General features: G+C 49.2%; 1 protein-coding gene and 1 long non-coding RNA gene across 3 annotated transcripts; one reads left to right on the top strand and one right to left on the bottom strand.

The window, feature by feature from the left end:
* Positions 1-103: 103 nt before the first annotated feature.
* On the bottom strand, positions 104-27,870 carry Fxyd6 (FXYD domain containing ion transport regulator 6). 2 transcript variants are annotated; one of them, XM_050156377.1, is made up of 8 exons: positions 27,631-27,870; positions 6,188-6,247; positions 5,591-5,629; positions 5,407-5,481; positions 4,582-4,618; positions 3,870-3,919; positions 3,116-3,165; positions 104-1,307 (listed from the first exon to the last, which is right to left on the bottom strand). In XM_050156377.1, the coding sequence occupies exons 2-7, from the start codon at positions 6,240-6,242 to the stop codon at positions 3,137-3,139; spliced, it is 285 nt and encodes a 94-aa protein (XP_050012334.1). In that variant the 5' UTR covers positions 6,243-6,247; positions 27,631-27,870; the 3' UTR covers positions 104-1,307; positions 3,116-3,136. The 2 variants fall into 2 exon arrangements, with proteins under 2 accessions (XP_050012334.1, XP_050012333.1); XM_050156376.1 differs by having other exon boundaries at positions 104-1,311; positions 3,124-3,165; positions 27,631-27,764.
* LOC126510065 (uncharacterized) lies at positions 4,625-10,743 on the top strand. The gene is made up of 2 exons (XR_007594314.1): positions 4,625-4,777; positions 10,608-10,743. It is a non-coding gene; the product is annotated as an uncharacterized lncRNA (long non-coding RNA).
* Positions 27,871-27,889: the final 19 nt, after the last annotated feature.

Raw genomic sequence — 27,889 nt, 5'->3', positions numbered from 1 at the left:
ACCCTTCAGGCTTGACCTCCTCCCTCTGACTGGGGACAGGCTCTCTTGTCCTTTAAGGTTCCCAAACCCTCAGACTCTCAGAGGAAGGAAAGCCAATCAGAGCCACTAGGAAACAAGGTTTTATTTACTTATTTTTCCATTGTCAGAGGATAGATCACAAGACAGAGATCAGCAGTCCTGGTACACAGTGTGGCTTGGTGAGTTTCCAAGGGAATACAATGGACAGGTGGGGCAGGGTTTGGTCTGAGTTTCCACTCTGATGACCTTTGACTTCTAGCCTTGGCTGTGCACCCAAGGCTGTCCATACCCTGTTGGTCTCTGACCTGCAACCCTGCCGCTCATGCACCCTCCCATCCCTTTCCACTCTGACCCCTGACAGGAGGAGGAAAGAAACTGCGGTGGCTGACAGATCCACCCCGTTCTCTCTGCTGCCCATCCCCTCAGCCATCCCTGCCAGACACCCTCTTCAGAGAAGGAAGGAATCCTCGGGTCAGATGAACTGGGCTAGAAATGAAAGTCCCAGAAGCTGAGAAGGTGGGCGAAGGTAGGAGGATTCCGGAATCTGTAGGGTTATTGCTCAAAAGGTATTTGAGGGGCTCATTCCCCAGAGGCAAGAAGCCCTGCCCTGGAATTCCCCCCATGTTTCCTTCTGCAACAGGTAGGACAGACTGGAGCTTTGCAGGGGTCACCCTAAAAGGATAAGGCCCCCAGGAGGCCTGGAAAAAGGTCACCCTCGGCCTCTCCAGCAGCTGACAGACCTTTGAAACGGATGTAACCGGTAGCAAGCTTCCTCTGAGAGGAAAGAAAGAGGATATACACTTTTCAGTCCCAAGACAGCTGGGGACTCCTGCCCTGGGCACAATTCTCCCTCAAATCTAAATCCAGAGATGGAGTAGGGCTTCTCAGGGGCAGAGCAGACTGCAGAGCGCAAGAGGAGATAGAGGCCACAGGAGAGCACAAGGCAGGGATGTCAACATGGCCCAGCCCCTCCCGGGAAAGGGAACACACACACAGTTCACAGGAACAATGAAATTCACGAATGAGTAGCCACAAGACCACAGCCAGCAGACACACACACACACATAGACACAGCCCAAAGGGGCCAGACCCCTGGCTGCGGTGAGAAAGGAAGGGCTGTGAGTGTTGGGTCTTTAAGTACAGGACTGGAGTTAGTGGGGACAGGGAGAGGCGCCGGGAACACGTGTTCTTGGCTTCTCCTAGGGAAGGATCTGGTCTGAAGCAGCCGGTTTTCTCAAGCCTTGGCACCAGCCGCTAAAGGATCAGGTGCTGGCCTTGGCTTCTGGAGGCTGCAGAAGCAGAGAATTCACATTAAAACCCCAGATCCTTTCTGGGACCCATACCCGGTCATCTCTCCACCTTCCACATAGACCCTTTGCCTGTTAACCCCCCAGATGACGTGCCCTTGAAGCCCCGAGGTCTGGTGAAGAACACACAAGCCTGGGAGGCAAGGAAGGAAGATGGAGGATGGATAGGCTTCCTGGGCTGGAGTTGTTGACAGACCCCTGTTTAAGTGGTTACATGTCTTTAAGACATCCATTCTAAAGATGGGTACAGCGAGTCCCGCTCTGCTGCCCGGGGCTGATATGTGGCGGTGCAGACACTGCAAGGAATTAAAATGCTACACAGGTTCACAGTAGTAAAAGTCTGGTGTCCATGACATAAGACAATTTTTTGTTTTTTTTCTTTTTTTTTTTTTTGGTTGTTGTTTGTTTGTTTATTGAGACAGGGTCCATGTAGCCCAGACTGACTTCAAACTCACTGTTAGGCAGGGTTGACCTTGAACTTCTGACCTTTCTATCTCTTTCTCCTATAGGCTGGGTTTACAGGTATACCCCGCTATACCTGGCTTGAGAAAGCCTTTAATTTGCAACTTTAGCTAAAGTTATGCACTTGTCTGTTAAGCCTTATTGTGTGGAGTCTGGGGCAGAAGTAAGGGGACAAAACTGGCTTTCTTGCCTTTGTATATCCCAGGGTCTGCTCTCCAGACCACAGCTTAGTGGCTGCTGTGGGCTACCCTAACCTATAGCCACAGAGACCTAGACTCCGGGCCCAGCTTGTCACATACTGTCTGTGCTGGCTGATTTTGTGTCTACTTGACGCAAGCTACAGTCGTCTGAGAGTAGGGAACCTCAATTGAGAAAATGCCTCCAAAAACAGTGGGCTGTAGGAGAGACCGAAAGGCATTTTCTTAATTGAGTGATGGGGAGGGCCCAGCCCATTGTGGTTGGGGACACACGTGGGCTGGGGGTCCTGGTCTCTATAAGAAAGCAGACTCAGCAAGCCATGTGGAGCAGGCCAGTAAGCAGCACCCCTCCATGGTCTCTGCTTCAGCTCCTGCCTCCAGGATCCTGCCTTGCTTGAGTTCCCCTGTCCTGACTTCCTTCAATGTGGAAATAACCCTTTCCTCCCCAACTTGCCTTTAGGTCAAGGTGTTTCACTATAGCAACATCAACCATGACTAAGGGCACTATCTGAATGGCTTCTCTGACTGCAGGTTTTTCCATTATAAATGGGGCCGGCCCTGCATGTCCTATTTCTTGGGGGTAGGCTCCAGAGGCTCCTATAAGGCCTGCTGACTGGAAGATTTATCTAACTGCTATGTACTCTCTGGCACACCCTACAGTAAGCAATGGATATGAACACATGGTGAACCCCAAATGTTGAGGACAGTGAAGGTGTGTGTGGGGGGGGGACATGTTATTTTCTCTACTTTTGAGTAGTATTGGAAAGTTTCATAATAAATGTGTGTGCACGCACATGCGTGTGTTTAAGTGGTTTTCAGCTCATTATTAGTGTCACTTTGATATAGAAGTTTCACTAAATGAGCCCCACCCAACTCACCATGGGAGCCTGGCCCCAAGGCTGTTTGGAAGCCTTGGTGCCCTCCCTATGCATGCTGTGTTTGGGTGAGGACCACCTCTGGACATCTCTGGGACTGGGCTGTCCACTGTCCCTCCCCCACCTCTGGGAGACACTCAGAGTAAGTGGACTGGTAAGAGAGCCCCATGGAGAAGTTGGCATTATGCCAATGCCCAGACTCAGCTAAGACAGTGGTAAGACAGCAGACAGCGGGGGACTGGGTACAGACCGATACCTTCCTGCTGGAGGCTGCGCTTCAGTTCTCAGACTTCTGGGGCTCCGCAGCTGGAAGAGAAGGCAGACTGATGAAGAGGAAGGCTGCTCACCCAGAGGGTGTGCCATGCTGAACCCTCGCTGATGTCTGATACTTGGACCTAGGTTGTTCAATATGGTAATGATGGCTGCCTTATGGGGCTTAGCACACGGGGAGAGATGGAGTCTGCTAGGTATGAGCAAGTACTCATAGACAAGGACTATCACCAGTAGTCTGCTCTTGTTGCGACTGTTTGACAGGAAATAGCAAATAGCAGAGAGGAGCTTAGTGTGGGTTTTTGTTTAAGCTGGGGCAGTATGTAAGGGAGTGGTTTCCAGGATGTCAGCAAAGAGAAAAAGTTAGCCAGTTACTACTCTAACTCTCTGAGCTTGCAGGTTTCCACCCTAACTTTTGATTCTCCAGTTTTATTAGAACTATAGAGATTCACTTAGAACTGCCTTTAGTGGTAGCAACAGAGCCATTGACTGGGGAACAGACCTCTCTCCAGGCTGCGGCCTCTAGGCGCTAACAGTTGCAGTTCACAGCACAGCCACTGTGAGGAAGGTAAAGCAGTCCCTGGTACGGGTGAAGAGCTAACATCACAGAGGTCCTGGAGAGCCCTTTTCTGTCATTCAGAGGCATGTCTGCTGAACCCCAAAGTGGCTCACGGCACCCAGTCTGGTCCCTCTCCAGACCTCGGGAAGACCCTCTCCTGGCACCCTTTCCCGGCGGTTACCATTTGTGGTGATGAGATTCTCCACCTGCGCCTCTTCATCCCCTGGAGCCCTATGACAAGAGGAGAGATACATTCTGTCCCAGTGTCCAGGGCAAACCACAGAGCGTCCCATTCTCTTCACTGAAGCAGGGCCTCTGGAGCCCGATCCCTCCGAGTCTCTGAAGGATTCACTCTACCATGGGTCATGTAAAGCAATGGAGAAGTCAGGACTGATGGGGACACAGGCAAAGAGAACTTATGGGTACCCTTCAGGGTCTGCTCCTAGGCGGGATTTGGGTGCGCCTCTGGTTTTTGAGGCCCATGGCCACCATGGCTGTTTTAATAAATCGAGTGTAACCCAATGTGGTATAGAAAGGAGGTCAGGTTCCTATGCAGTGCACAGAGCCTCAGGAAGAGATGAGAAACAGGGACAGTGTGTTGGCCCTGCCCCTCAGAGCAGCCATGAGGTCCTCTGCTTCTCCCTTAGCCAGCCTAGCTGTCTCAAAGGCCTCCAGACAAGGTTCAAGCCCGTTCTGACTCAGCGTTCCTATTTACATAGAGACCTAACCTCCATGTCTTGACCTCTCCTTTGTTCCAAAGTCACTTGGAAATCCCCACATCCACACCTTGGCCTCCCACATTCGCTCTCTGAGACAAACGCCGGGTTTGCAGCACAGTCCTTCCCTGTCCCTTCTGCTGTTGCTCCCATTGGCCACAGCCCCTGCACCCTTACCTGGGCTTCTGATTGAAACTGCACTTGCACCTGCGACCTGAAACACAAAGAAACCATCCAAGGTCGTGCTCCCAACAACAGCTCAAGGTCAAGCTCCCAGCTGGGACGGGGAAGATCTACCTTGAATCTGTACAGGCCGAAGGCACAGCTAGACACAGCCAAAGGACATCTGCACTACCACACGAAGCAACTCCAGGTAGGGGGCAGGGGTCAACTGAGGCCAGGAGCTGCGGTTTATATGGCAGTGTGTGTCTGAATACCCACTCCTCAGTAGCAGTGCTATTTGTGGGCAGATGAAATCTTTGGGAGGTGGGGGCCAAGTTAACCAAAGTGGGTTGTTGGGGTGAGGTCTTGCATGTGCTTCTGGTTACACCCTGAGCTTTCTGCTTCTTGGTCAGCCTTAATAAGAATAAGTCAAAGCCTGCTACCATGGACCAAGCTGCCCCACCATTGCCTGCCCACTATGATGGACTTTGTCCTTTCATACGGTGCACAAAAATAATGAGGGTGGGGCACTCAGTGCCACAGCTCATGGAAGCACATGGGGACACATTGCTAGGAGCGCTAGGAGAATGGCATCTGTCTCCTGGGATGGGCGAGCTCCTGCCCTAGGGATGCAGAGAACAGCTTGCTCTTTTTAGCTCCGTCTGTTCTCACCTACAGTTTTCTGAACTCATCTTTCTTGTTTTACTGAGCACTTACTACCTGCCCCGCCCTGTATTGGTCCTGGAGATACCATAGAGGCAGACCTGTCCCATAGACAAAACGGCTGAGCTTCTACACTGCCCCCCATCTGTCTATCAGCCACAGAGGAGATAAACTTACTTAGGATGAGGAGTATCCCAACAGAGAAGAGGACCACAGCGAACACCAATCCCCCAATCCTCAGGGTCTGGTAGTCTGCAAAGGAACCAGGGATGAGAGGTGGAAGAGGGGCAGGGCCAGGAGAACACGCCTGCCCCTCCCCCTCCCAGATGGGGCCACGCCCTAGGGCTGCTGGGCTACTCACCATAATAGAATGGATCCTTTTCTTTCTCCTTCTCAGCTGCTGCAAAAGTAGACAGATATGGTCAGGAGGAAGGCAGTGGTGCTTTCTGTGATGCCCCACCTCTCCCACAGCTCCCCGTCCCCACTAAAGGAACCTTGCGAAGCAGGACCACTGGGCAGAGACACAGGAGATCATGGAAGATGGGTTTCCTGGGCTTAGGGATGACTCGGCCTCAGTGGGGTCCTGAGGTTACAGCATGCCCTTCATGTATTTACTCTAGAGGGCCAGGTCTGTCTATCATCTAGTGACAAATGGGGACACTGAGACCAAGCGACAGGTCTCATGACTTGCACATATGGTCAAGGTGGGTAATTGCAGTCTAGGCTGCAAATCCACAGGAGGATCAAGGTTCCTGGAGAGATTAACAGATGGTCAGCTGGACCTATGTGGGGAGCAGTGGGGACACCTCTATTAGGATCTGTTTTTCTCTGCTGACTGAAGGTGAGGTCCCTGACCAGAGGTGAAGCTGCCTCTCAAATATTCAAAAGGGCCAGAACCTTCTACCAGAAAGGGCTACGGCTGCCAGCTTGGTATAAGTAGGTCCTAAAGGAGTCTTACCACTAGCCAGGACTGCCGGGGCCAGCAGGCTGCAGAGGATCAGCACCGTCTCCATGGTGTCTGGAATAAAGGAGGAAGACATTACTCCAGGGACAGAAGACTTTCCTCCTCAAGCCATCACCCCGACCCAGGCTCATCCCAGCCTTAGCTGTGCTGGGAATATGTGTGACCTGAGGTTACTTCAGATCACGGGGACCACTGTACCTATTGCCGGCTAGGACTCTCAGAGAGCTTTGCCTGCTCCATTCTGTTATGCCAGATGAGGCAGAACACTGAACGGACACTGTCATAGGTCCCTGCTGCAGGTCTGGAACTGATAGAAAATGACCTTCACAGAGGGAGCAGCAGGGCCAAGGTCATATGATGGCCCAGTAACTCAAAGCCTGACACCCCAAAGGCTTTGGAGATGATCCCCCCAGTGTCTTTCTTCCAGGCCATCTCTGCCTCGTTAAGTTTGGGGGCTCCTGGTCCAGCTCTCACAGTCAACAGACCACCAGGAAGTTTTTTTTTTTTTTAAAAAGATTTATTTATATTTTATTTGTGTGCGTGCATGTGTGTCTATGCATGTTTGCTATATGTGTGCAGGTGTCCCTGAAGGCTGGAAGATCCAGGATATCGGATCTCCTGGAGCTGGAGTTACAGGCAATTGGGGTGTCTGGTTTGAGTGCTGGGCCTGTGGAAGAGCAGTGAGCGCTAGAAGCACTGAACCGCACTGAGCCATCTCTCCAGCCCCTAGGAAGGGTTTTCACCAGCCCTGTAGTACAGTCAAGTCTGTAGTACAGTCAAGTGGAGGTTACTCTTTTTTCCCCAAGCTCTACAGCAAACCCTGACACCCATATATGACCTTAAGTTGCACCCCCCCATGCTGTTTCCTCTGTATTCATCAGCTTCCCCTAGACGACCAGGTCATCATCTCCCAAAAGGTGACTTGATTCCATAAAGGGAACGTGGACAAAGGTTCCTGAGCATCAGCCCCCAGTCCCTCCTTCCCCGGAAGACACTCTGTGCTCTACCACTGAATCCTGGGGATGGGATGGGGGGCAGACCTGGATTGGACCCTAGACATATATCAGTGGAGTTACACTCATTACTCTCAGAGTCAGAGAGTTATACAGAGTGAGAGGGGAGAAGAACTCAAATCAGGAGTGCACAAAGCTGCTCAGTCTTTTCCAGGTAGGGTTAGCCTGGCTTCAGCCTGGCTAGTATGGCCCTGGCGCTCATTCTAAGTGGCTCAGCTGCCATTCACCAGTCAGATACCAGGGGGCAGCATAGCTGTACCTAGAACCATGCCTAACCAGATGTAGCTGGCGGAAAAAGAATAATCTCCCGCTGTATGAACACACACACACACACACACACACACACACACACACACACCATGCTCTTCTTAAAACTGTGCTTGACACATATATCCAGTCACGTTGCTTAGTGTGGTTTCATGCGTATGTAAATGCTCAGAGTCTGCTCGGGGACACACGTATGCATGTTGAGCCAAGAGATCAACATGAGACGTCTCCTTTATTTTGTGAGACAGGGTCTCCCTGACCCTGGAGCTGACGGATTTGATTTAGCTTGATTGGGTGGCCAGAAAATCCCAGCAATCCTCCTCCTCACCTTCTCAGTGCTGAGACTCAGTTAGTTTCTACTCCACCCCCCCCCCCTAAATTCAAGGGATCAAACTCAGGTCCTCAAGCTGAGGGGCCAACACTTTAGTGACTAAGCCATCTCCCCAGCCCCTAGTAAAGCTTTCAAAAACATTTTTAGCTTTATAATTTTAATATAATATTTAGTCTCCAGAGACTTGATTTGATCAACATTGTTCTGAAGTTTTATCTATACTATTACATAGAATCATAGTTAATTCATGTTTAACATGTGATATTTCATTGTGAAGGCAAATTACTATGTAGTGATCCATTCTCTTGTTGATGGATGTCTGGTGTCTTTAAAAAGATATTGCTAACTCTAAATGATATAGTTATGGACACTTGGGTGCGTGCTACCCAAAGCACACCTATAATCAAGAGGCTTTAAAAAAAAAAAAAAACCAACAACAACAACAAACCATTTTGAGCACCCACTCTCCAGAGGAACAGGATTTATGTTACAGACCAGCACAAACACACATTCATGGATTCTAGAAAGCACGGCCACCAAACAGCATTACTGTGAATGATGTACACTTCACTGTCTTGTTTCTTTTGCAAGAAATACAATGCAGCCCCTTGACGCTGCAGCCCGGAAATGATGGCCTAGAGTGAGCATGGCTCTGGAGTCTCAGCTGGGGTTGCCAACTGCCACCGCTACACAGGTTCAGCTGTCCCCTGTGGAGGTCATTCCCGTCTTAACAGCCCATCAAATGATGTGGTTTGGCTCTGCTGCTCTCGGTCCTAAGTAGTATCTGACACTATCAGATGGCATCATTTTTACTAAGCTAAAGGCATAAAATGTGGTGTTAATCCTGTCACTTAGCACTGGGTGTTCATTGCCTGCATTTCTTCACAGGTGGTGGGATGTTTCCATCCTTTTTCTTTTCATTTTCAAACCATTTTCTCAATCTTGACACTCAACCTCAGTTATTGAATATTCTAATATCTCCTCTCGGTCCATGACTCTTCTTTTTACTTAATTTATCTTACTTTGTGTGTGCGTGTGCGTGTGCGTGTGTGTGTGTGTGTGTGTGTGTGTAGGTCAGATGACAGCTTGCGGGAAGGGGGTCCTCTCCTACCACATGGGTCATGGGATCAAACTCGGGTAGTCAGGTTTGGAGGTGTGTACCTCCATCTCCTGAGTGTCTCATTGGCTCTGTTTTCATGAGAACTGTCGTGAAAATACCTGGAGGAACTGACATTCTCCTGATTCCAATTGCCTCAAGATTTATAAGCTTTTTTCTTTTTTTTTTTTAATTTTCCAGGACCTTGCCAATATTCTCTATGACACCTTCACATAGGTGCTAGATCCATTCAGGTTACATTAAAAATTATATTGCTATTTTAAATACTAACATGTTAAGTAGTATAGAACAAAACAAGTGGTTTTTATCTATTGGTTTTAAATACAGTAATCTTAAGAGTTTTTATTTCTTTTTTATTTATTTTTTAAAAGATTTATTATGTAAATAATGTTCTGTCTGCCTGTATCCCTGCAGGCCAGAAAAGGGCACCAGATCTCATTAAGGATGGTTGTGAGCCACCATGTGGTAGCTTGGTATTGAACTCAGGACCTCTCAAAGGGNTTTTTTTTTTTTTTTTTTTTTTTTTTTTTTTTTTTTTTTTTTTTGAGACAAGGTTTCTCTGTGTAGCTTTCAAGCCTGTCCTGGAACTAGCTCTTGTAAACTAGGCTGGCCTCAAACTCACAGGGATCCACCTGCCTCTGCCTCCTGAATGCTGGGATTAAAGATATGTGCTACCACTGCCCAGCTAAGATCTTCTATTTCTAATAATTTACCCAGATACCTTTGGGTTTTCATTGTGGACAGACTTTGCAAATGACAGAGTGGTGTTTCCTCCTAATTAGCATACAGGTTATTTCTAGTTCCTGTCTTCATGCACCAAGACTTAAAATGAAATGCAGCCTAGAAACAATGATCTCATATACATATGCACACACACGTTTACACACATGTACACAAATTTGGTCTTCTTACGTCTTACTGATCTCAAATGGAGTTCTAATGGCTTGAAAATTCTCCTTTAACACTGGGTCTCCAAGATGTTTGCTTTATATTAATTATGAATAAGTAAGTGTTTTATATATATAAGATTTCCCCTTTTAATCAACCAAGCAATTTTTTTTGTTTTGTTTTGTTGCTTTTTGTTTCTCTGTGTGGCCCTGGCTGTTCTGGAACTGGCTCTGTAGACCAGACTGACCTCAGACACCTGCCTACCTCTGCCTCCTGAATGCTGGGACTGAAGGCGTGCACCACCACCACCCAGATCAAACAAATAGTTTTGTATATGAATTACTAATGTTAAATCTGGGATAGAACCAATGTAATATTTAAAGACACGGACAGACTTGGCATTATTCTCCTTAGGATTTTTGCACTTCTGTGCATGTGCGTGGGATTGGATAGTAATTTAATTTTACTATATTGACCTTGCATGGTTTTGGTTATGTGCTGTGATTTCTAGAAGCTAAAGGTTTGAGAATGCAATCCTGACTCACGTCAATGCTATTTGGAAGTTAACTCTTTTGGGAGAAGCTATGGTTTGAACTCGAAATGCCCAATCCCCATGGGTTCATGTGTTAGAATACTTGATTTCTAGCCTGTGACATTCTTTTGTAAAGCTGTGGAACTTTTAGGAGGTGGAGTTTCTCTAGAGCAGTGGTCCTCAACCAATGCTCTAGAGGAAGTGGGTCACTGGGGGTGGGACTTGATATTAGCAGCCCCACCTCACTTCCTGTCTTCTCTCTGCAGCCCGAGTGCCAACGCTGCCGCTGCCACACTCTTCCTGCCATGACAGACTACCCCATTACACTGTGAACCAACGTAGTTCTTCCTTCTTTAAACTGCTTCTCATCAGTTATTAAAAGTTATATTCTGTTTGTGCTTAGACTATTGTGAGTTTCTTTGGTGAGAAGTTACATATGCTGAATAAGCGTAATCCTTTCCATTTTATGTTAATGAATTTGACAGTTTGATTTACCCAAAATGAAACCAGAAATCTTAAAATATGCCATAATCAGGAAGGACTTAAGAAATTCACCCCTATGCTTCCACCATAATCTACTAGGAAGTTTTAAATTGTTTTATCATCCATTAGCTGGGCCGTTTAGGGACAAGAAAGTGGTTTTCTTTCTTTCTCAAAAGATTTATTTATTTATTTATTATGTATATAATATTCTGTCTGCATGTATGCCTGAAGGCCAGAAGAAGGCACCAGATCACATTATAGATGGTTGTGAGCCAACATGTTGCTGGGACTTGAACTCAAAACCTCTGGAAGAACAGCCAGTGCTCTTAACCTCTGAGCCACCTCACCAGCCCCCCATATAGTGATTTCTTGATGTATATTCCATTTTTTTATAATAGTTGCTAGTTTAAAAAATCCTATGAAATAGATATCAGGATTTGTAAGATTTGATCAGACTCAGCGACAGGAATAGTGGCCTTCCAGAACCTTGTGTTGGGTCTACTAAGGACTTGGGTACCCCTGTAGAGAGCCCCAGGTGACAAAGAATTAAGGGTCTTGGTCTCAAAGCCGACTAGGATTTGCCCTTCCATGAACTACCAAGTAAGCAAGCTCGGAAGCAGGTGGCCTGGCCTCCCATGACCTCTACCTGGATGGGGAGCTTGGCTGCAGCCTCTTCAAGTGGCCTGAGCCAGACCTGCCCAGCTAAGCTGCTCTCTGATTACTGACCCTCAGAAAATACGCAACATAACAAAGGTCAGTTATTTAAGGCTGAGGTCTGGTGAGTAATTAGATATGAAACAGATACTATAACCCAGTCACCAGGAGAACCGTCCACTATTCTGTTAGCTCTGAGCCTCTTTTCAAACTGTTTTCCTTCCGGTGAAGACCAATTTTTTCTTTTAGAATATCCTTTAATAAAGACATATTCATTGTAGACCCTCTTTCTGTGTGTCTGTAGATCCTCTTTCTGCCTCCTTCTCTGTATTTAGTGTTCGGAGTTCCACTGAAGTCTAAATGTGGGTTTATTTCTATGAATTCTGTTGTTTCTTTTGTCTGTTAGTTCATCCTTCTCCTAACCAACTCTCAGGCTTCATCTCCTCACGCAATTCCTCTTTTGCATTCATCCTCTTTTTTTTTTTCAAAATGGTTTTTCAGTACGATTTTAAATATTTATTTATCTTATGTACATGGTGCTTCATCTGCAGATACACCTGCATGCCAGAAGAGGGCATCAAATCCCATTATAAATGGCTATGAGTCATTGTGTGGTTGCTGGGAATTGAACTCATGATCTCTGGAAGAGCTGTCAGTGCTCCTACCTGCTGAGCCCTCTCTCCAGCCCCCTATTTCTCCCTTCTAAGACTGTGGCTTGGGAATGTGTTGGGGCCTTTACTCTGTTCTGCAAATCATCAAGCTGCTCATTCATATTTTCCACTCCCTGGCTTTCCTGCACTACATGCCGGGTAATTGTTTCTGAATTATTTCTTTTCTCCCTTTAGCTGTGTTTAATCTGCTGTTTCATTCCCCACTTAATTCCCTATTTCAATGATTGCATTATTTCCATATGTTATGGTTGGTTCTTTTTCTAATATCTTGGTCATTTCATTAGTCTTTGTTGTCTGTTCATTTTTAGGATCTCATTGTTTGCTTTCGACATTGTTTTTAGTTTTTATTCTTTAATCTTCTGTGTCTGCTAATTTCAAAGTCCTGAATTCTTAGGAGCATAAATTGCTTTGCGGTTTCTGTGATTTGGTTTTTCTTGGTTCCTTCCCAATACACACACAAACACACACATACACTCACACCCACATGCACACACACACACACACATACACACGCACATACACACACACATGCACATACACTACTTTGGTTTAGTAGTCTTTGATTGTGAGTTCAAATTTGTTATATTAAATCTGTGGGAAATTCTGAGATTTTGTTTTTCTTTCCCCCCTGAGGACTGAGAGTAGCCAATGCCAACCTAGGAACAGGTTGGCCCCTCTCACGGGTCAGCCTAATGAAGAAGTCATGGGTGTGGTTCCTAACCTTGCAGGTTCCGTGTTTACTAGTCTCTAAAAGGCAGCAGTGCCTACTGGCATGGCATCACTCTCAGCAGCTCTGTTTCAATTTGGTTCACACTTTACATAATTGTGCTACTTTGATTTCATAGGATTTTAGTCGGAAGGTTTATTTTGGTTTTCGAGTTTAAGTGGTGTTTGGTAATGTAGAGAAGAGTGACTGACTGTTAAGGGCACCTTTCTTCCTTCTTGTTGGGCAAGCCCCGTGACAGCAAAGCTGGGACCACTGTTTCACGGTAGAAAAATCATCGTTCAGCCACTCAAAGTGACTTAAATATACTGGTCAAAGAGGGAAATAAGCACTCAGGAGGCAGAGGCAGGCAGGTCTCTGCGAGTTTGAGGCCAGCCTATTCTAAAGCGAGTTCCAGGACAGCTAAGGCTGCACAGAGAAACCTTGTATTGAAACAAACAAACAAACAAACAAAAAAAGAGGGAAATAAGTTGTATGTACCTGCTATGTGTGAAATCTTCCTTCCTTTCTCCTCCTCCCTCCCACCTTCCTTCCTTCCCCTCTTTCAAATTTATTGCTACTTCCAGATCAAGTTCCATCTCAAATTACACAGTCAAAATATATCTGTGCCTTGTTCAGAGAAGCCCAGACTGAAAGACTGGAAGGAGGGGGAACTGACATTAAAATCCCTCAATGGGGCTCGGGCATCTACTCCTAGCACTCAGCAGACTGAGGTAAGAAGGTTCCATGAGTTCAAGGCCAGCCCAGGCTACTTAGAGAGACCTTCTTTCATAAGTAAAACAAAATTCAATCAGCCCTTAGGGGCCTTCATAGAGCAAAGACCCTGCTATTCCTAAGGACAGTCTGACAGAGGACCTGGAGGTGCTCACAGAGGAGCTGACATTTCAGTCTGGCCTTGAGAGCAGGATGGGATTTTGATAGACAAGCAGGGGTGGGGGGAGAGGGAGGTGAGCCAAGGCAGTAAGAGGGAGCAATGGAAAGAAGGGACGGCAAACAGAATTCAAGTTCGATTTAAGCTGAATCTCACAGTACTTCACTCAACAGTGGCTGCCGGCAGCGTCTTCCTAGAAGGCATCAAAATGAGGCCGGGTCCACTGGTAATGTCTACATAGCACAGGAGGAGACTGCGACAGCAACCCAAGTATTTCCATTTCGAGTGGCAGACACCTTCCAAAACAGTGAATAATCCAGTCTGGCTGAAGCACGACGGGTGGGCGGTGAGAACCCCGATAAGATGGCTGGAGTCGGAGTATGGAGAACGGAGAATGCCGAGCTCCAGAGTGATGACCTGCCTTTGTATTCTAAAGCAGACATCTGCGATCAAGCTGCAGAGCGCTGACAGAAACACGGTCATAAATCAGAAGTGACCGAATCTCAATCCTCCGAGCTGCTGCTGGGGCCTGGGCTATGCCAACAGTCCCCCTCAGCATGAGTCTCCTCCAAGGTTGCCTCTTGGCACCCAGACCGCATTGAAAGATCACAGCCATGGTACAGCTGGCGCTGGCTGGGTGTCCAGTGGCCAAACCACATACACAGATGCCTTTGTTCCTCCACCAACCAAGGAATTCTATCCTGGCCTCTTCTGCCCCCATGGTTAGGCTCCTGGCTCCTCCTGCCCTTTCAAACTCTGCATTCCTTTCTTCCTCCTTACAGGATGGAAACTACGCACGCACGCACACACACTGGGGCTCAGCTGAGGTGGGAGGACCAAGATGGGGAAGCATAATCATTGCACTTCCAGTCCCAGAGTTCGTGGAACAGATGGGAGGAGGGAGGACTAAGCTAGGCAGACGTGGATAAAACTGGGAGGGAGGCTCAAGAACATGCCAGGCCTCTCAACATGCGTACTGGTAAGGTCTTGCTTTTGTGGCCCTGCACCCCTGGCTGGCTGGGACAGGGCACCTGAGCTGTTATCACTGCTGGAGTTCAGGACTCTGTCCCATCTTAGCATCCTGATCAACACTGCTCTAGACCATTCTGTCAGATCTCCGCGGCTTCCTTTCTAGCCCAGTATGAGGAAGAACTCCACCTCTGTTTCTTCTCCTTCCCATGATCCATTCTATCCGTGGCCCGGCAGGCACACAGCCACGCTGCAGCTGATAGCAGCCCTTCCATGTTAATCTCTTCTCCGGCCTTCCTGCTGTTTGCGCAGTCACCCGCCGCACGTGCGTGCGGAGAACGCAATCAGAAGAGTTCCTCCAGCGATTATCTTTCCACACTGAGTCACATAATTTCACTTAATTGCTGGGTAAAAGCTGCTCAGGAAGAGACGCCACCAGTTGATGATACGGAAACACGCTGTATTACTTCTGATTCCACGCAGCAATGAGATAGGCCAGAATGCCCGCGACTATTGTGATATAATTTGACAACCATTTCTCTTTACAAGGTAGGAGTTCCAAATGGGGTGAAATTGCCTCGCTCTACCTGCAGACACTTGTCCCTTCCCTTTCTGCAGCCTCAGCCCCTAGATGATGCATCCTGAGATCATCACAGCCTGGATATCCCAGTGAGATGTCAGTGGGGAATATCCAGGAGGTAGCCTCCAAAGGGCCACCTGAGCCCCATGGCTTAAGTTTACAGGTTGCCTAGGCTGTTATAAGAGACCATGGGACATGATTTAGCTTAGTGTATCTCCACATCTTTCAACGATGTCATGAGTAAAGGCTGTGCCCGGTATAGCACATAGACAAAACGTGAAGGTTCCAGATGGATGTGGGGTCGCTGCAGGCCAGACTGGGATAGAATGAGACAAAAGTATCTGCCTTTAATTTGGGAAGACTGGGATCTGATGAGGGAGACCTGATTTGGCTGCCAGTCATGGGTAGGCCTGGCTCAAGGACCCATGCCTTTGACTCTGCCTGCTGTTTTGATGAACAGAGGCTGAGAACAGTCAGCCTTGTATCAGGAAAGCTGGGCGGCACTGCAGAGTTCCTGGAGGCAGCCTGGCAGGCGCCAGGGCAGCAGGGGCAGGGGAAACAAACTGACAGGCTCCTTTGGCTGGAGACTGAACTTGGGTTGGAGAAGCAAAGTTGGGGAGGGGATTAAGGGAGTCCCGCTGGCTTCTGGGACATGAGGGAGTTGGTACAGAAAGGGCCTCTGAGAGATACAACCTAGCCCGGAGCTTTCTCCCACAGAGGAACAAGGCTGAGGAGGCCTTAAAAGGAGCAGGCCAGTGCCTGGGAGTTCTCGCTTGACACGTGCAGAGCAGACCATTCTTAAGAATGTAAGCCTCCGCTAGTGTGTGTCCAACAGGTTGGTCTCTGGGTTTTAGCCCTTGGCTTCTTTGTTATTCTCAGCAGCTTGACCTTGCACTATTTACAGCTACGACATGGGATGGCTGCTTGGCCCAGCCCCCACACAGTCAGAGTTATGGCAAAGACCAGTTCCCATCACCTACTCACTCCTCTGTGGGATGAGAAAGACTCTCCTGAAGGCCGTTGTTAGCATCACACCCATTTCACAGGGAGAGAAACTGGGGCAGGAAAAGTGAGTGAGAGCTGGATTCTACACGTCTACCTTGCTCAGTCTGCTTCTCCATTGGTGGAGGGAGAGTAGTCTTCCTGACATGAGTGGGTAGTCCTTGGGGAGGGCCAGACAGCCCCAGATCACAGAGGAGGGCTTCCGTCCCACACAGTGGACTACCTGCACTGTGGCTCTATGATGGACCCATGTCCCCTTGGCAGGTGCCACTCTACTTGTTCCTCCCCAATCCTGCAAACTCTGAGACCTAACTGCCTAGGGAGGGAGTCAGATGAACTCCTCAGGAAAGGGTCCTGCTTTCCCCAGCCAAGCTCCCAGCTTCTCCCCTTCATCCATATTCACACGAGCAAGAGGGACGGCAGGGTGCAGAATGCCTGCCAGCTCACCCTGAGTGGGAACTGAGCTGTTTGTTCGGGAGGGTGATTTTTTTTTTCAAGACAGATTACAAGTCCATGCAGTTCACTAGGCGAGGGTGGGAGTGGGGAGTCAGCTGATCATCCTGCCCATTTCTCAAGGCTGCTACAAAGGTCAAGTGACATGACACGTGTGAAGGAGTCTGGAAAGCTGCGGAGCCCCGTGATCGCAATATGCAACATTTATCGGGTGCTCATGCCACACAAGCGTAGTCCTACATGGCTTGCTTCAAGAACAGGATTGTGACCTGGGAAGTGGCCACCATGACGACTATTGCCATTATGCCAACAGGCCAACTAAGGAGGGAAAGTGTTAGCTATTTTCCAAAGCTCTACAGGCCAGATTCAGTTCCAAGTACCCTGGCCCATGAGTCCCCACTGGGAAGCAGTCGGTGTCCCTACTGGGAAGCACTTAGCTCTCCTGTGTATGCTGCTCAGGAGCCCTAGGTCTTAAGTAAGCAATGGGAGCCCTAGGAGGCTTTCCTCCTGCGACCGTATGAAGATATGGTGGCAGTCTGATCTCAAGTCTCTAAGATGGATGCCATGGCCTTTGAGTTGACACAGTTTCTGTCTGCCTTCCACAGCCCCGCTCTTAGCACTGCTCTCCTCCTGGGAGGGAGCCTGACCTACAGCCTCATCTCCTTTGCCCTCAGCCTGAGGTCTGCTGAAGTTTGCCTCTCACAGTCTCTCTCGGCAGGAGACTCCAGGGTCCCCTTGCTGCCTGAGATGTCATAATTGAGGAAGGAAGAGACAGAAAAGCCTGATGGTGAGATGCAAGGCTGGAGGCATGGCGTGTGTGTGTGTGTGCGTGTGTGTGTGCGTGTGTGTGCGTGTATGTGTGTGCATGTGAAAGAGAGAGATAGGGTGGGTGTGTGCACGTATGTGTGCATGTACATATGTGTGCATGTGCGTGTGTGTGTGTGAAAGAGAGAGAGATAGGGTGTGTGTGGGGGGGATGGTATGTGTGTGTGTGAAAGAGAGAGATAGGGTGTGTGTGTGTACATGTATGTGTGTGTGTGTGTGTGTGTGTAGCTGAGCAGGAAGCTGCCAAAAGGGGCAGGGAAGGGGTTCTGATGGGCACCAGGCCATCTGTCCCTCAGGCAGCAGAGCCTACAGTTCTTGAAGCTCAGCTCTGTGAGTAACCGTCCCTGCCTTGCCTGGTTGAGGACAGGCTCCACTTCAGTTACGTGCAATGAAGACAGACTGGTGTGTAGCCTGGTATGGTGGCACACACCTGCAATCCCGGAATTCAGGAGATGGGGGCATAAAGATCGGGAGTTCAGGTCATGCTCAGCTACAGTGAGTCTGAGGTCTCAGCTACACAGTAGTCTCACGAATCATGGATTTCATGAGACCCTACCTGAGAAAGGACCTGAGCTCAGCAGCTGGCACAGTACTAGCTCTGTAAGCATCACCTGTTGGTATTGCCTAGCTCTGTCCTCTCCTCCCTTCCTCCCTTCCTGCCTTTTCCTGGAAAATAGGGACATGGAAAAGAAGAGGGGCCATGAAAAGTCCTCTTATTATCTCTCTCTTCTTCCTTGCACTGTCCTGTAAACACTAGAAAGTTCTAGTGTCCTACCCTGACATGAGGCCGGGAGGACTTGGCGCATAGCAAACACTGGTTCCCTAAGCTCTGCCACATGATCAACAGCTGTTCCCAGGGCCTTGAAGCAGGTGACACAAAAAATATGCTGGAGTAGGAGTCAGAGAATAGGGTGCTGACTAGGACCAGGAAGCACTCTCACTGGCAGGCAAAGAAGGGAAAGAGGTCACAGGATGGGACTGAAGTGGGCCTGGGGACAGATGGTGCTCCCATCAGAAACTGAGCCAGCAGAGTGGACAGGAAAAACTGAGGGGAAAGAAGACTGCATGGAACACTGAAAATCTACACATGAGGAAACTCCAACTCTCTCTACCACTGTCCTCCCAACAGGGTCCTGGCCTGACAGTCTAGCTGGGCTCCCTCGGCCATGCCCCTGACTCTCTAGTTACCCAGATGCTCTGAAGAGCAGAGAAAGGAAAACACACAAGGCTGGAGCCTGCACAGGAAAAGTCAACATGCAGCTGTTGTGCAGGAGAAAGCATCTCACCGTTCCCTGGCAGCCGGGCAGTGTTAGGCACAGCAGTGTCCCTACCCTTGAGGTCCCCAGGCTCCTCTTTAGCTAGCAAGGCCAAGCTTCTTCCTTTCCAAGAGCCATTCAGAAAGGCTGCCTTCTTCAAGAGGCCATTTCAATGTGCTCCTAGGAGGACTGGGTCTCGAGGTGCATAAGTCAGGCCAAGACAACTTCTCTATGACCTGGGGACTATTCCTAAGATGTTCCCGGCCCTTCTGTATCCCTGGGCTCAAGGAGTCTGATGTATCAGATCATAGACTCTTATCCTTTAGCCCTGAACCCTCCAGTGAGCTGAAGCTGGACTGTGACCCTAACCAGCTGTAGTAGATACAGCCCATTGGAGATCAATCCAAAGCCAATACCAACAGAACCAGCAGCCCAGCAGCTGACAGCCTTCCATAAGGGGCATGGAGCGACTGATCACTTGTGTCTCGTCTGGTGAGAATTTTAGGGCATGGAGCTGAAAGGAAGGCATCTTCTCCCGTAATACCATCTCCGACACAGACTTTTTATGTCAATACATCTACTTGTGAAAGAGAAATACCCCTGATGCTAACAGCCTCTGATGCCCTAGTCGGGGTACTTATTCGAGTTCATTTCTGTATGGCTGAGATGCAGAGAGAGAGTCATTGTGAAAGAGGCTGTGATTTGAGAAAGAACGTCAGTTTTATCATCCTAATAACAATGGCCACCTACTTTTGTCTGGACCCCTCGCTTATCCACCTGATTATTCCACCAAAGCAAGAGAGACAGAGCCTGGCCGATGGAGCCATGATCTAGCCATGTTCTCAGGCTGTCTTCTCCCTCCCCGACTCCAGTCTCATTCTAGAGCTCATCTGTAGTCACTCTGAGGGCAACAACCCTTTAGGCTGTTCCCTGCTCTGTCTACCAGGCTGGTACGACGGTCTGCCTCAGTCTGCAGCTGCTGGGCACATCTTTAAGCTTCTCCTGGCACTCAGTCCCAGACTTGCAAGTCTTGGGTGGCGAGCTGGCTAGAGAGAGTATACTGGTGGGTTAGTATGTCTGCCTCAGGGAGGAGAGGGAGTCGAGTTCTAACAACAGGTACCTGGACTGTGTTGCTGGGGCATGAATGGGTGGAGACCCGATGCTTTCAACATGGCAGGATGTGATGGCAGTGACTCCTTACCTCTGTCATCTTCCTTCCCCAAACCCATAGCCCAGTCTAGTGATGGGAAAACAGTGGCCAGATCCCAGGAGCAGAACACCCTACAGGAACCTGGCCAGGTTCCTTCGAATGCAACAGTCATCAAAACAGAGACACAACCACAGCCAAAAAGAGCCCAAGGAGTCATGATAACGAAATTCAAAGTGGTGTCCGGAGACAGGATCCTGGGACAGAAAGGGGACATTGGGTAAATGCTAGGGACATCTGCATAGAGTATCTATTTTAATTTACAATGTTACAGCAGTAGCTGGAATAAGGTAAAGACAGTGGCAACAGCAGAAGCTGTGAACAAGGAAAGGCTTTGGGCTTTGCGTTGTCCACCCAAGTTTTAAAACTGTTCTTAAAAAAAAAAAGTGTGTTCCTAACTGAATTTGAATATTCAGTTAAAAAAACCAAATGAGTTCTCCTTCGCTATCCATCCCTTGTCCATCAGCTCGCTTCCCGGGCACAGTGCAGAACACAGGTGTTCCTGTACCACATGGCTTCTGTAATAGGCAGGGCCAAGCTGGTTCACAGCCACAGAGCCAAGAGCCTGCCAAGGCATTTAAAGCTGTCTGTTAAAGCAAGTGTTTTGGGTTGCAATCAGAGAGGCCACTGAAAGATCCGTGGCCCGTTTGCTTGCCCTGTATTGTAAATGCCTACCGCGTAAACAATTAAACACCAATTCTTCAGTTTAAGAGCCTCATTTGAAACAATTCCTCTCTCCGTAGAGACTGCCCGCTCGACCCCCCACCCCCACCCCACCCCCAGTATTCCAGAGCAGAATTGATAAAAAGATGGCCTCGAAGCTGGTAAGGGAAAGGACAGAACAGAAGGTGGTGACATTTGGAGAGACCTGGAAATCTGGTGGCTTGAGTTACTTTGTCTTGAAATCCTTGTGGTGCCCAAAAGGCAGCTGGGCAGCCTAGCAACAGGGCAGTTATGGCTCCTCCCCACCCCTTCAAGAGTAGGCCTTCATGACTGAAAAGGGCCCAGTGACTGGGGGTTCTTCACCATGCCCTGGTCCCCAAGACCAAAACTGTTTCTCTAAGAGCCTAGTACCAAACCCAGCTGTCTGTGCAGGCCAGGGCCAGGGGTTAACTCTAGGAGCCTTGACCTTTAACCTGAAGTTACTTCCGGGAGAGGGCAAGTTGACCACAAGAAGAAACAGTGAGAGCAGGGCCTGGGAGAGAGTCCAGGCTCTTCCTCAGAAAGGAAAGCACTGCACACAACTCAAACCCACGCCTGATTTCTACATGCCTTCCTGGAAAGACTCCAAACTGACCTACCAGCAAGGGCCTGGGGCTTGTCACTGTCCACTGAGACAGTCTTCTCAGTGCCATCCTAGCCAGTCCCCAGAGGAACACTGCAATCATCAGGTTATTATAGCCAACGCAAACACAGGCAGTGGCCATGAGCTGCCCAGCACGAGCCAGGCCCAAGCATCCCACACCCAACACCAGAGTTTGGGGTTTCTGTCTGTCCAGGACAACTGTGTCCCATTCCAGCAAGTCTAGGTAACCAGTAGCATCACACAGGAGCCATGGGTTGGGTGGGAGTGACCCAGCCAGTTAGAGACAGATCACCCCCTATCCTGCATGTGCATGCATGTCTGACATACACACACACACACACACACACACACACACACACACACACACCTACTGACAAATGCCCATTCACAGAGGCCAAAAGAGCAGTTCCACCAGCAAAGACAGAAACCTAACATCATTGCCAGGCCAAAGACCCAGAGACCAGGTCCACGCTATCCTACTCAGGCACTGATCATATTCCAGGGATCGCCATCTTCCCTGTGGAAGCACAGCTCTGGCCTTCATGTTTCTACCTACACTTTGCATGGATTAATATTCTTTCCCAGAGATGGGAGGGGCAAATGAAGGTCCTTTGGGACTTGATACCCACAGTGTGTGGAGGCTAAGACTCCCGACTTGCCCCTATTTGTCTATTTTAGGGAGTTGTCCCTTCCCGTCTCACCTTGTACCTTTGTTGCTCCACTGCCAGGATGACATGGCCTACACCTTTTCCATGTATGGGTGTATGTATGTGTGTGTGTGCGTGCGTGTGTGCATTCGTGCGCCCCAGAAAACTATAAATGCCTTGGGCCAAAGACACACGCCAATATCTCTGGATCCCCAGAAACTGGGTACAGCAACTTTTCTACAGATACTGACTGACATTAATTAAGAAATTAATTGATATTTCAGCATCATTGTCCCTTTAAGTCACAATCCACCCTAAGCTCAGAACACCTGAGAATCTCAACAATATATTTTAAGCATTTTGAGGCCATTTCTTCATGCTTCCCCCAACTCCAGGCCTAACTTTCTCATCTCTGCCATCTGGGTCTCGTCAAAATCCAAAATGGGTCAGTGAATCAGTCTTCAGCATCTGCCAGACTGCCAAGGAAGTCATTCCAAGACCAGAGATGGGAAGAAAGAAATAGACACCTTCGGGATGGGAACAAGGGCATGGATTCAACACTTCCTAGTGGAGTCTCACTCCACCTATGGTCTCCCTCACCTCAGACTTCCTCCATGTGACCCTGCCTTTATGGAGGAGGGAGAATGGAAGGGGAAGGGATGTCTCTAAGCCCACTTAAATGCTAACTGAGAATTAGAGCGTGCTTCTTGGAGGAATGGGCACTTGAGAGGAACCTTGAAGGATGACGTTATCCTAAAGGCAGTAAGATCGAGTAATCAACATTGTTCAGTTGCTTTGCAGAGCTAGCCCCAATACATCTCTTCCTCTTCCGTGCTCATTTGACATATAAGGAAAAGGTACAAAAAAATCCGGAAAGCCTCAGAACCTAAATTTATGGTTCTACAAAGGCTGTCACCACCAGCTCCACAGGAGGAAGAGCATGTTCTAGTAAGTCTCAAGTAGAAGGCAGAGCACAGGGCTGGGGAGGGCACCTGCATGCAGCTGACTAGGAAGGGCCTGCAGGGTAGGACTACGCACCTGTCAGTGCTCAGTGACAGATAGACATACACAGGGGCTGTGGCAGAACCAGACTGGAGCCCCGGGCGCCACAGATAGCAGATCTGGTGGCTGAGAAGAACTCACTAGGGCCAACCCAAGGGTGAGAGACTGCTGCTGGGTAAAGGAGGGAGGTGTGCAGAAACATGCAGGCACCTGCTTATGTGTCAGCGACGAAAGATTATGTATGTGTAAGGACGGGATTGTGCGTGAGCGTGTACACGTGCTTGTCTATGAGTTGGGGAGCCCTCCTGTGGAGGGAGAGGCCCCCAAGGAGGGTCTCCTGATGGAAGATAGAGGTGAGGTCAGTAGGCAGGGGGAAGGACAGGCAAAATCATCAGATCCACCCCAGTGGGAGTGGAGGAGAAATCAGGGCACCGCAGCTCCACAGGCTTCTGAGAAGCCCACAGGGCCTGCCTTGTTGAAGGGACTTGTAATCTGCTAAGATGGTGAATGAGTGAAACCAAGGCCCGGCTTTGCTCTGGAGCTGTGGAGAGCAGGGGCTCTCTGTCTCTCTCTACCCAATTCATGGTTCTCAACGGGGCAGACTCCCGCAGTCCCAGCTCGATCCCCGGGGTCTGGAGCTCTTCCTCCCTTCCCTGCTCCCTCACCCAGCCAGACATCCTTGTGACAGAAATTTTCCTATGTTGTTTCCAAGCTGGCTTTAAAACAGAGAAGATGCTACTAAATGGGCTCCCAGCTTCTGTCTTGGCCAAGGTAATGTGTTCCCGACCTCTCTAAACTGTACTGAGGTCTTCAGAGACCCACTACATGCTGGTCCCAGTTCCATGCCCTGCAGAGGTGGCCCTTTAGGTCCTTTAAGCCTTTTAGGCCTCATGTGTGTCCTGGCAGAACAGAAAGGTGACTCTTGTCCAGTAACCACCCCCTCCCCCATTCAGCCCATCCTTGGCCTCTCAGCCATTGGCTGGCCAGTGATAAAAGAGGACCTTTCTCCAGAGTGGCTAGACAGTCTCTTTACCAACTCTGCTTAGCCGCATCCCCACCACATTGGTACCTACAGAGAGAAGTAATCTTTTTCAAGATTGTGGAATCCGCACACATTTAGAGGAAGGAGGTGGCTCGGAAGTGAGTAAATCCCCTGTGGACAGATGCGGGAACAAACTCCTAAGGTCTTGGAGGCCTCGGGTTACTTGAGCACAGGCCAAGCCATTTTAGGTTGCATCAAGAGACCTGTGGTGTGTCCAATAAGATGATATTTGTGGGATAAATGCACTTGCCCTTGGGAAGCATAGCACTCAGAGAGTGGGCCAGGGAGCCAGACCCAGGCTTTTTGTGGGCCACAGGCTCTGTCTCCTGTGAGTTGGGCCTTTCCTGCGTACTCCAGGAGGGGCAGACAGGCATTCAGTTAGATGGTGATCCTGGTGATCCTAGGGGCTCCCTGGCACTCTCTGCACCCAGATGGTAGCCTGTTGCATCCGACAGGGAGAGAGTGGAGGCTGAGGACTGTGTGCTCTCCATGGGGGAATCTAGGTGGCTTGGTTCCTCAAAGGCTGTGGGGGGTCCCAAAGGTTGTGGGGGTCCCAAAGGCTGTGGGGGGACCGGGTCTAAGTTCCATGAAATTGCTCTTCTCACCTCTCCTTGCCACAGCCTCCAACGACACTCTAAAGAAAATATGATGTGGTAGGTGCTTCTATTATCTACACCTATGAGGCAACCCTCACTTTAGAAGGGACAGTCCCATCTCCAAAGGACTGACAGGCTCCGAGGGAAGAAGGTAAGAGGTACAGGCCTGACAGTGTGAGATCCAGAATCTTGCCTGAGTGGTCCCAACCACTACTGGCTGTGAGACTTCGCCTCAGTTTCCCCACCTGTGTCATGCTCCTGAGACACTGGAGTCAGGGACTGTATCTCCTTCCTCACTGTCATGACCCCAGAGGTTAATAGATAGACAGTAGGTGAAGTTAACAGTTAGATAGTAGGTGAAGTTAATAGATAGTAGGTGATTAACAGTTAGATAGCAGGTGAAGTTAATAGATAGATAATAGGCGAAGTTAATAGGTAGACAGTAGGTGAAGTTAATACATAATAGGTGAAATTAATAGATAGTTGGCGAAGTTAATAGATAGATAGTAGGCAAAGTTAATAGATAAATAGTAGGTGAAGTTAATGGTAGGTGAAGTTAATAGATAGATAGTAGGTACAGTTAATAGATAGATAGTAGGTGAAGTTAATAGGTAGATAGTAGATGAAGTTAATAGATAGATAGTAGGTGCTCAAATCGATTCAATGACTGAACAAAATGGGTTCTCCACCAATCCAAATATCAGCTGGAACCTGGAGGGGAACGCTTCCCTCAAGCTCCCACCATCTGAGAACAAGTCTTGGAAGTGTCCTAACAATTTACAGCCCGTGACAATGCAGCTTACTCTCCCAGAGGCACAACAGTGATTGGAGGAGCAATCAGGAAGCGGGAAAATGGGACTGAAGGGAGAGAGACCTGAACTCCACACAGCACAGGTAACCTGACTTCCATCTCTTTGGCTCCTCTCTCTGTCTCTCTGTCTCTGTCTCTCTGTCTCTCTCTCTCTCTCTGTCTCTCTCTCTCTCTCTGTCTCTCTGTCTCTCTCTCTCTCTCTCTCTCTCTCTCTGTGTGTGACATCTCTGCTCCCTGCTTCTTCTTTCTGTTTGCTTGTGTTCTCCATAACTGGCTTCCCTCCCCTTCACAGAGCCCCCTCTAGTCAGAAGGGACTGTTGGGCTCAGGGTGGGAAGAACATAGCCCGCAGATATATAAATTCTGGTTTGAGCCAAGCCTAGCCTATGGAGTCTGGCACCTAGCAGAGGTGCCCCTCTACTAAGGAGGCCTGGAAGTTTTTCTTTCACCTTCTCTTGAAGGTCCCTGGGAGACGTCAGAGGATCCCTTCTGGACTGCTCCCTCTTCAGACTCCAGGAATCCAGGACAAGGTTGAACAGTGAAGAAACTGACCTCTCTCTGCTTAGCCTCACCCAGTCTGGTGTGTGTGTGTGTGTGTGTGTGTGTGTGTGTGTGTGTGTGAGAGAGAGAGAGAGAGAGAGAGAGTATTTATAAAGCGAAGGTTTGTGTTACAGGTGGAGTTTGTGTGTTCACACACAGTGAAGGTTGAGTGTAAGTGGTATGCAATGTTAGTGTGCATGTGGGGGTGTAAATAGTGTATTTGGTGTGGATGTTGTATGGTGTGTGTTTGGTGTAATTGTTGTGGATGTGGTATGTAGGGTGTGTGATGTATTCGGTATTTATTTGGTTGGTATGCATTTGGTGTCTTTATTGTTTATGTGCTGGTTTCATTTTTTTATTTCACTCATGTATATGTGATATAAACGTATGTGTTGTAATGTGTGTGGATTATGTTAATGGACTGTGTGGGGTGACAGGCATGTGAGGCTGTGATGGTATTGTGTGTGGCGTGTGTGCATTTGTGTTTGTGGTGCTCGTGGTGATGGGGTGGGTAAAGGGCCAGGCAGTTTGGAGTGGGAGCTAGGCATAGGGTGTCCTCTCTTAAAAGCCGAGGGTAACCAGTATCTAGGCAACCATATTGGGGGGAGGGGAGGCAATCGGAGGTGAGGAATGGGCAGAAAAAGGGGGGGTTGAAGTGGAGGGGTTTCCATGGCAACCATGAGACAGGTCACGTGCAAGAGGCCAAGTTGGAAAACAGATACACACATTCATACATCTACAATATGAGGTCAGCCAGAACCCCAGAGCCAGGAGTCCTTTCTTAGAGGGTTGGGATGTCCACGGGTCCCTCTGCAAAGCTGGAAATCCCAGTTCCAGCAGCGAGTGAAGCCAGGTTATACAAAGAGAATAAAAGCACATCGGTGGGACCAAGCCTTCAGTCGCTCAACCTCTGGTTCTGGAGGTTGGTGGTAGCTTGAGTGGACCCATATTTCCAGCCTGACTGTTCGGCAGCAGGCGCCCAGGGACCTAGGCTCTCAGCCAACTCTACAAGAAAGCCCATGCAGACACAAAGGGGGAGGCTACACCAGGGCCAGCCCTGCTAGGGAATGGTGGGGATAGGGTACCAGTGGCCCTGGAAAGAAAATCGGGCTTGGCAGACCAAGAGAAGGCAATGCAGTCTGATGAATCCCTTCGCCCTAGAACCACAACGCGTTCTTCAGACCCCCCCTTTCCACTCCCCAGCCCACGCCCACACCCACAAGCACCAAGCCAGCAAGTTCCATTTTGTGTGGCTCGTGTGTCCACGTTCACATCTAGCCACATTCCCAGTTCCTGGCATCTCCACTCCCAGTGGGTCCCCAGCTTCCAAGTAACAAAAGGGAAGCTTCCCGTTAAAGGGTCCTCTCCCCTTTTCCTGGAACTCCTGACCCAAGCTCAGAGCTGCCTCGAAAGCATTTCCCAGTCACTAGCATCGCCCACCGCCCGTGCCTGTGTCCCCATCCCAGGACCCTTGGTTTACCTCCTTGTTTACATTCTCAAAGCCATTTCCCGCCGCCCAGGCGGGGACGTGGGCACACCCCACTGAAACAAACAAGACTCGGAGAAATCTGGCGCTAGAGGAATGGGTCCCCACCCGAGCCACCTCCCCTCGGAATAAGGCGCCAACTTTGCCCACCTCCCCAGCTGCTCACCTAGGCGTTGGGTCCCCTCCAAGCAGATCCCGGGAGGATGTGCCGAGTCCCAGTTGCCGGGAGCGGCGCGCTGGGGGCAGGGCGGTGGGCGCGGCTTGTAGCTTTCCCGCCTCCCGGAGCGGGTTGACGGGCTGAGATTCCCGAGTCGCTCGCGTCCTCTGGCTTCTCGGACCCTCCCAGTCCCCTGTTCTGTGACCTGCGCCTTCCTCTTCTCGAGCTCTCCGCTCTTCGCAAAGGGAAGTAAGGCTGGAAGAAGCAA

The sequence above is a fragment of the Alexandromys fortis genome, unplaced genomic scaffold (assembly GCF_014885135.2).
Source record: "Alexandromys fortis isolate MF-2015 unplaced genomic scaffold, M_Fortis_MF-2015_v1.1 scaffold_89, whole genome shotgun sequence".
NCBI classification, from domain to species: domain Eukaryota; kingdom Metazoa; phylum Chordata; class Mammalia; order Rodentia; family Cricetidae; genus Alexandromys; species Alexandromys fortis.
Note: the sequence above shows the minus strand (reverse complement) of the source record. Positions and strands in the feature narration are given on the sequence as shown.

Excerpts from the sequence above, each read along its gene's own strand:
- Fxyd6 (XM_050156377.1), bottom strand. The coding sequence starts at position 6,242 with ATGGAGACGGTGCTGATCCTCTGCAGCCTGCTGGCCCCGGCAGTCCTG. Across the intron at positions 5,630-6,187 it reads CCCGGCAGTCCTGGCTAGTG|CAGCTGAGAAGGAGAAAGAA; the intron begins GTAAGACTCCTT and ends CTACTTTTGCAG. Across the intron at positions 5,482-5,590 it reads AAAGGATCCATTCTATTATG|ACTACCAGACCCTGAGGATT; the intron begins GTGAGTAGCCCA and ends GTTCCTTTGCAG.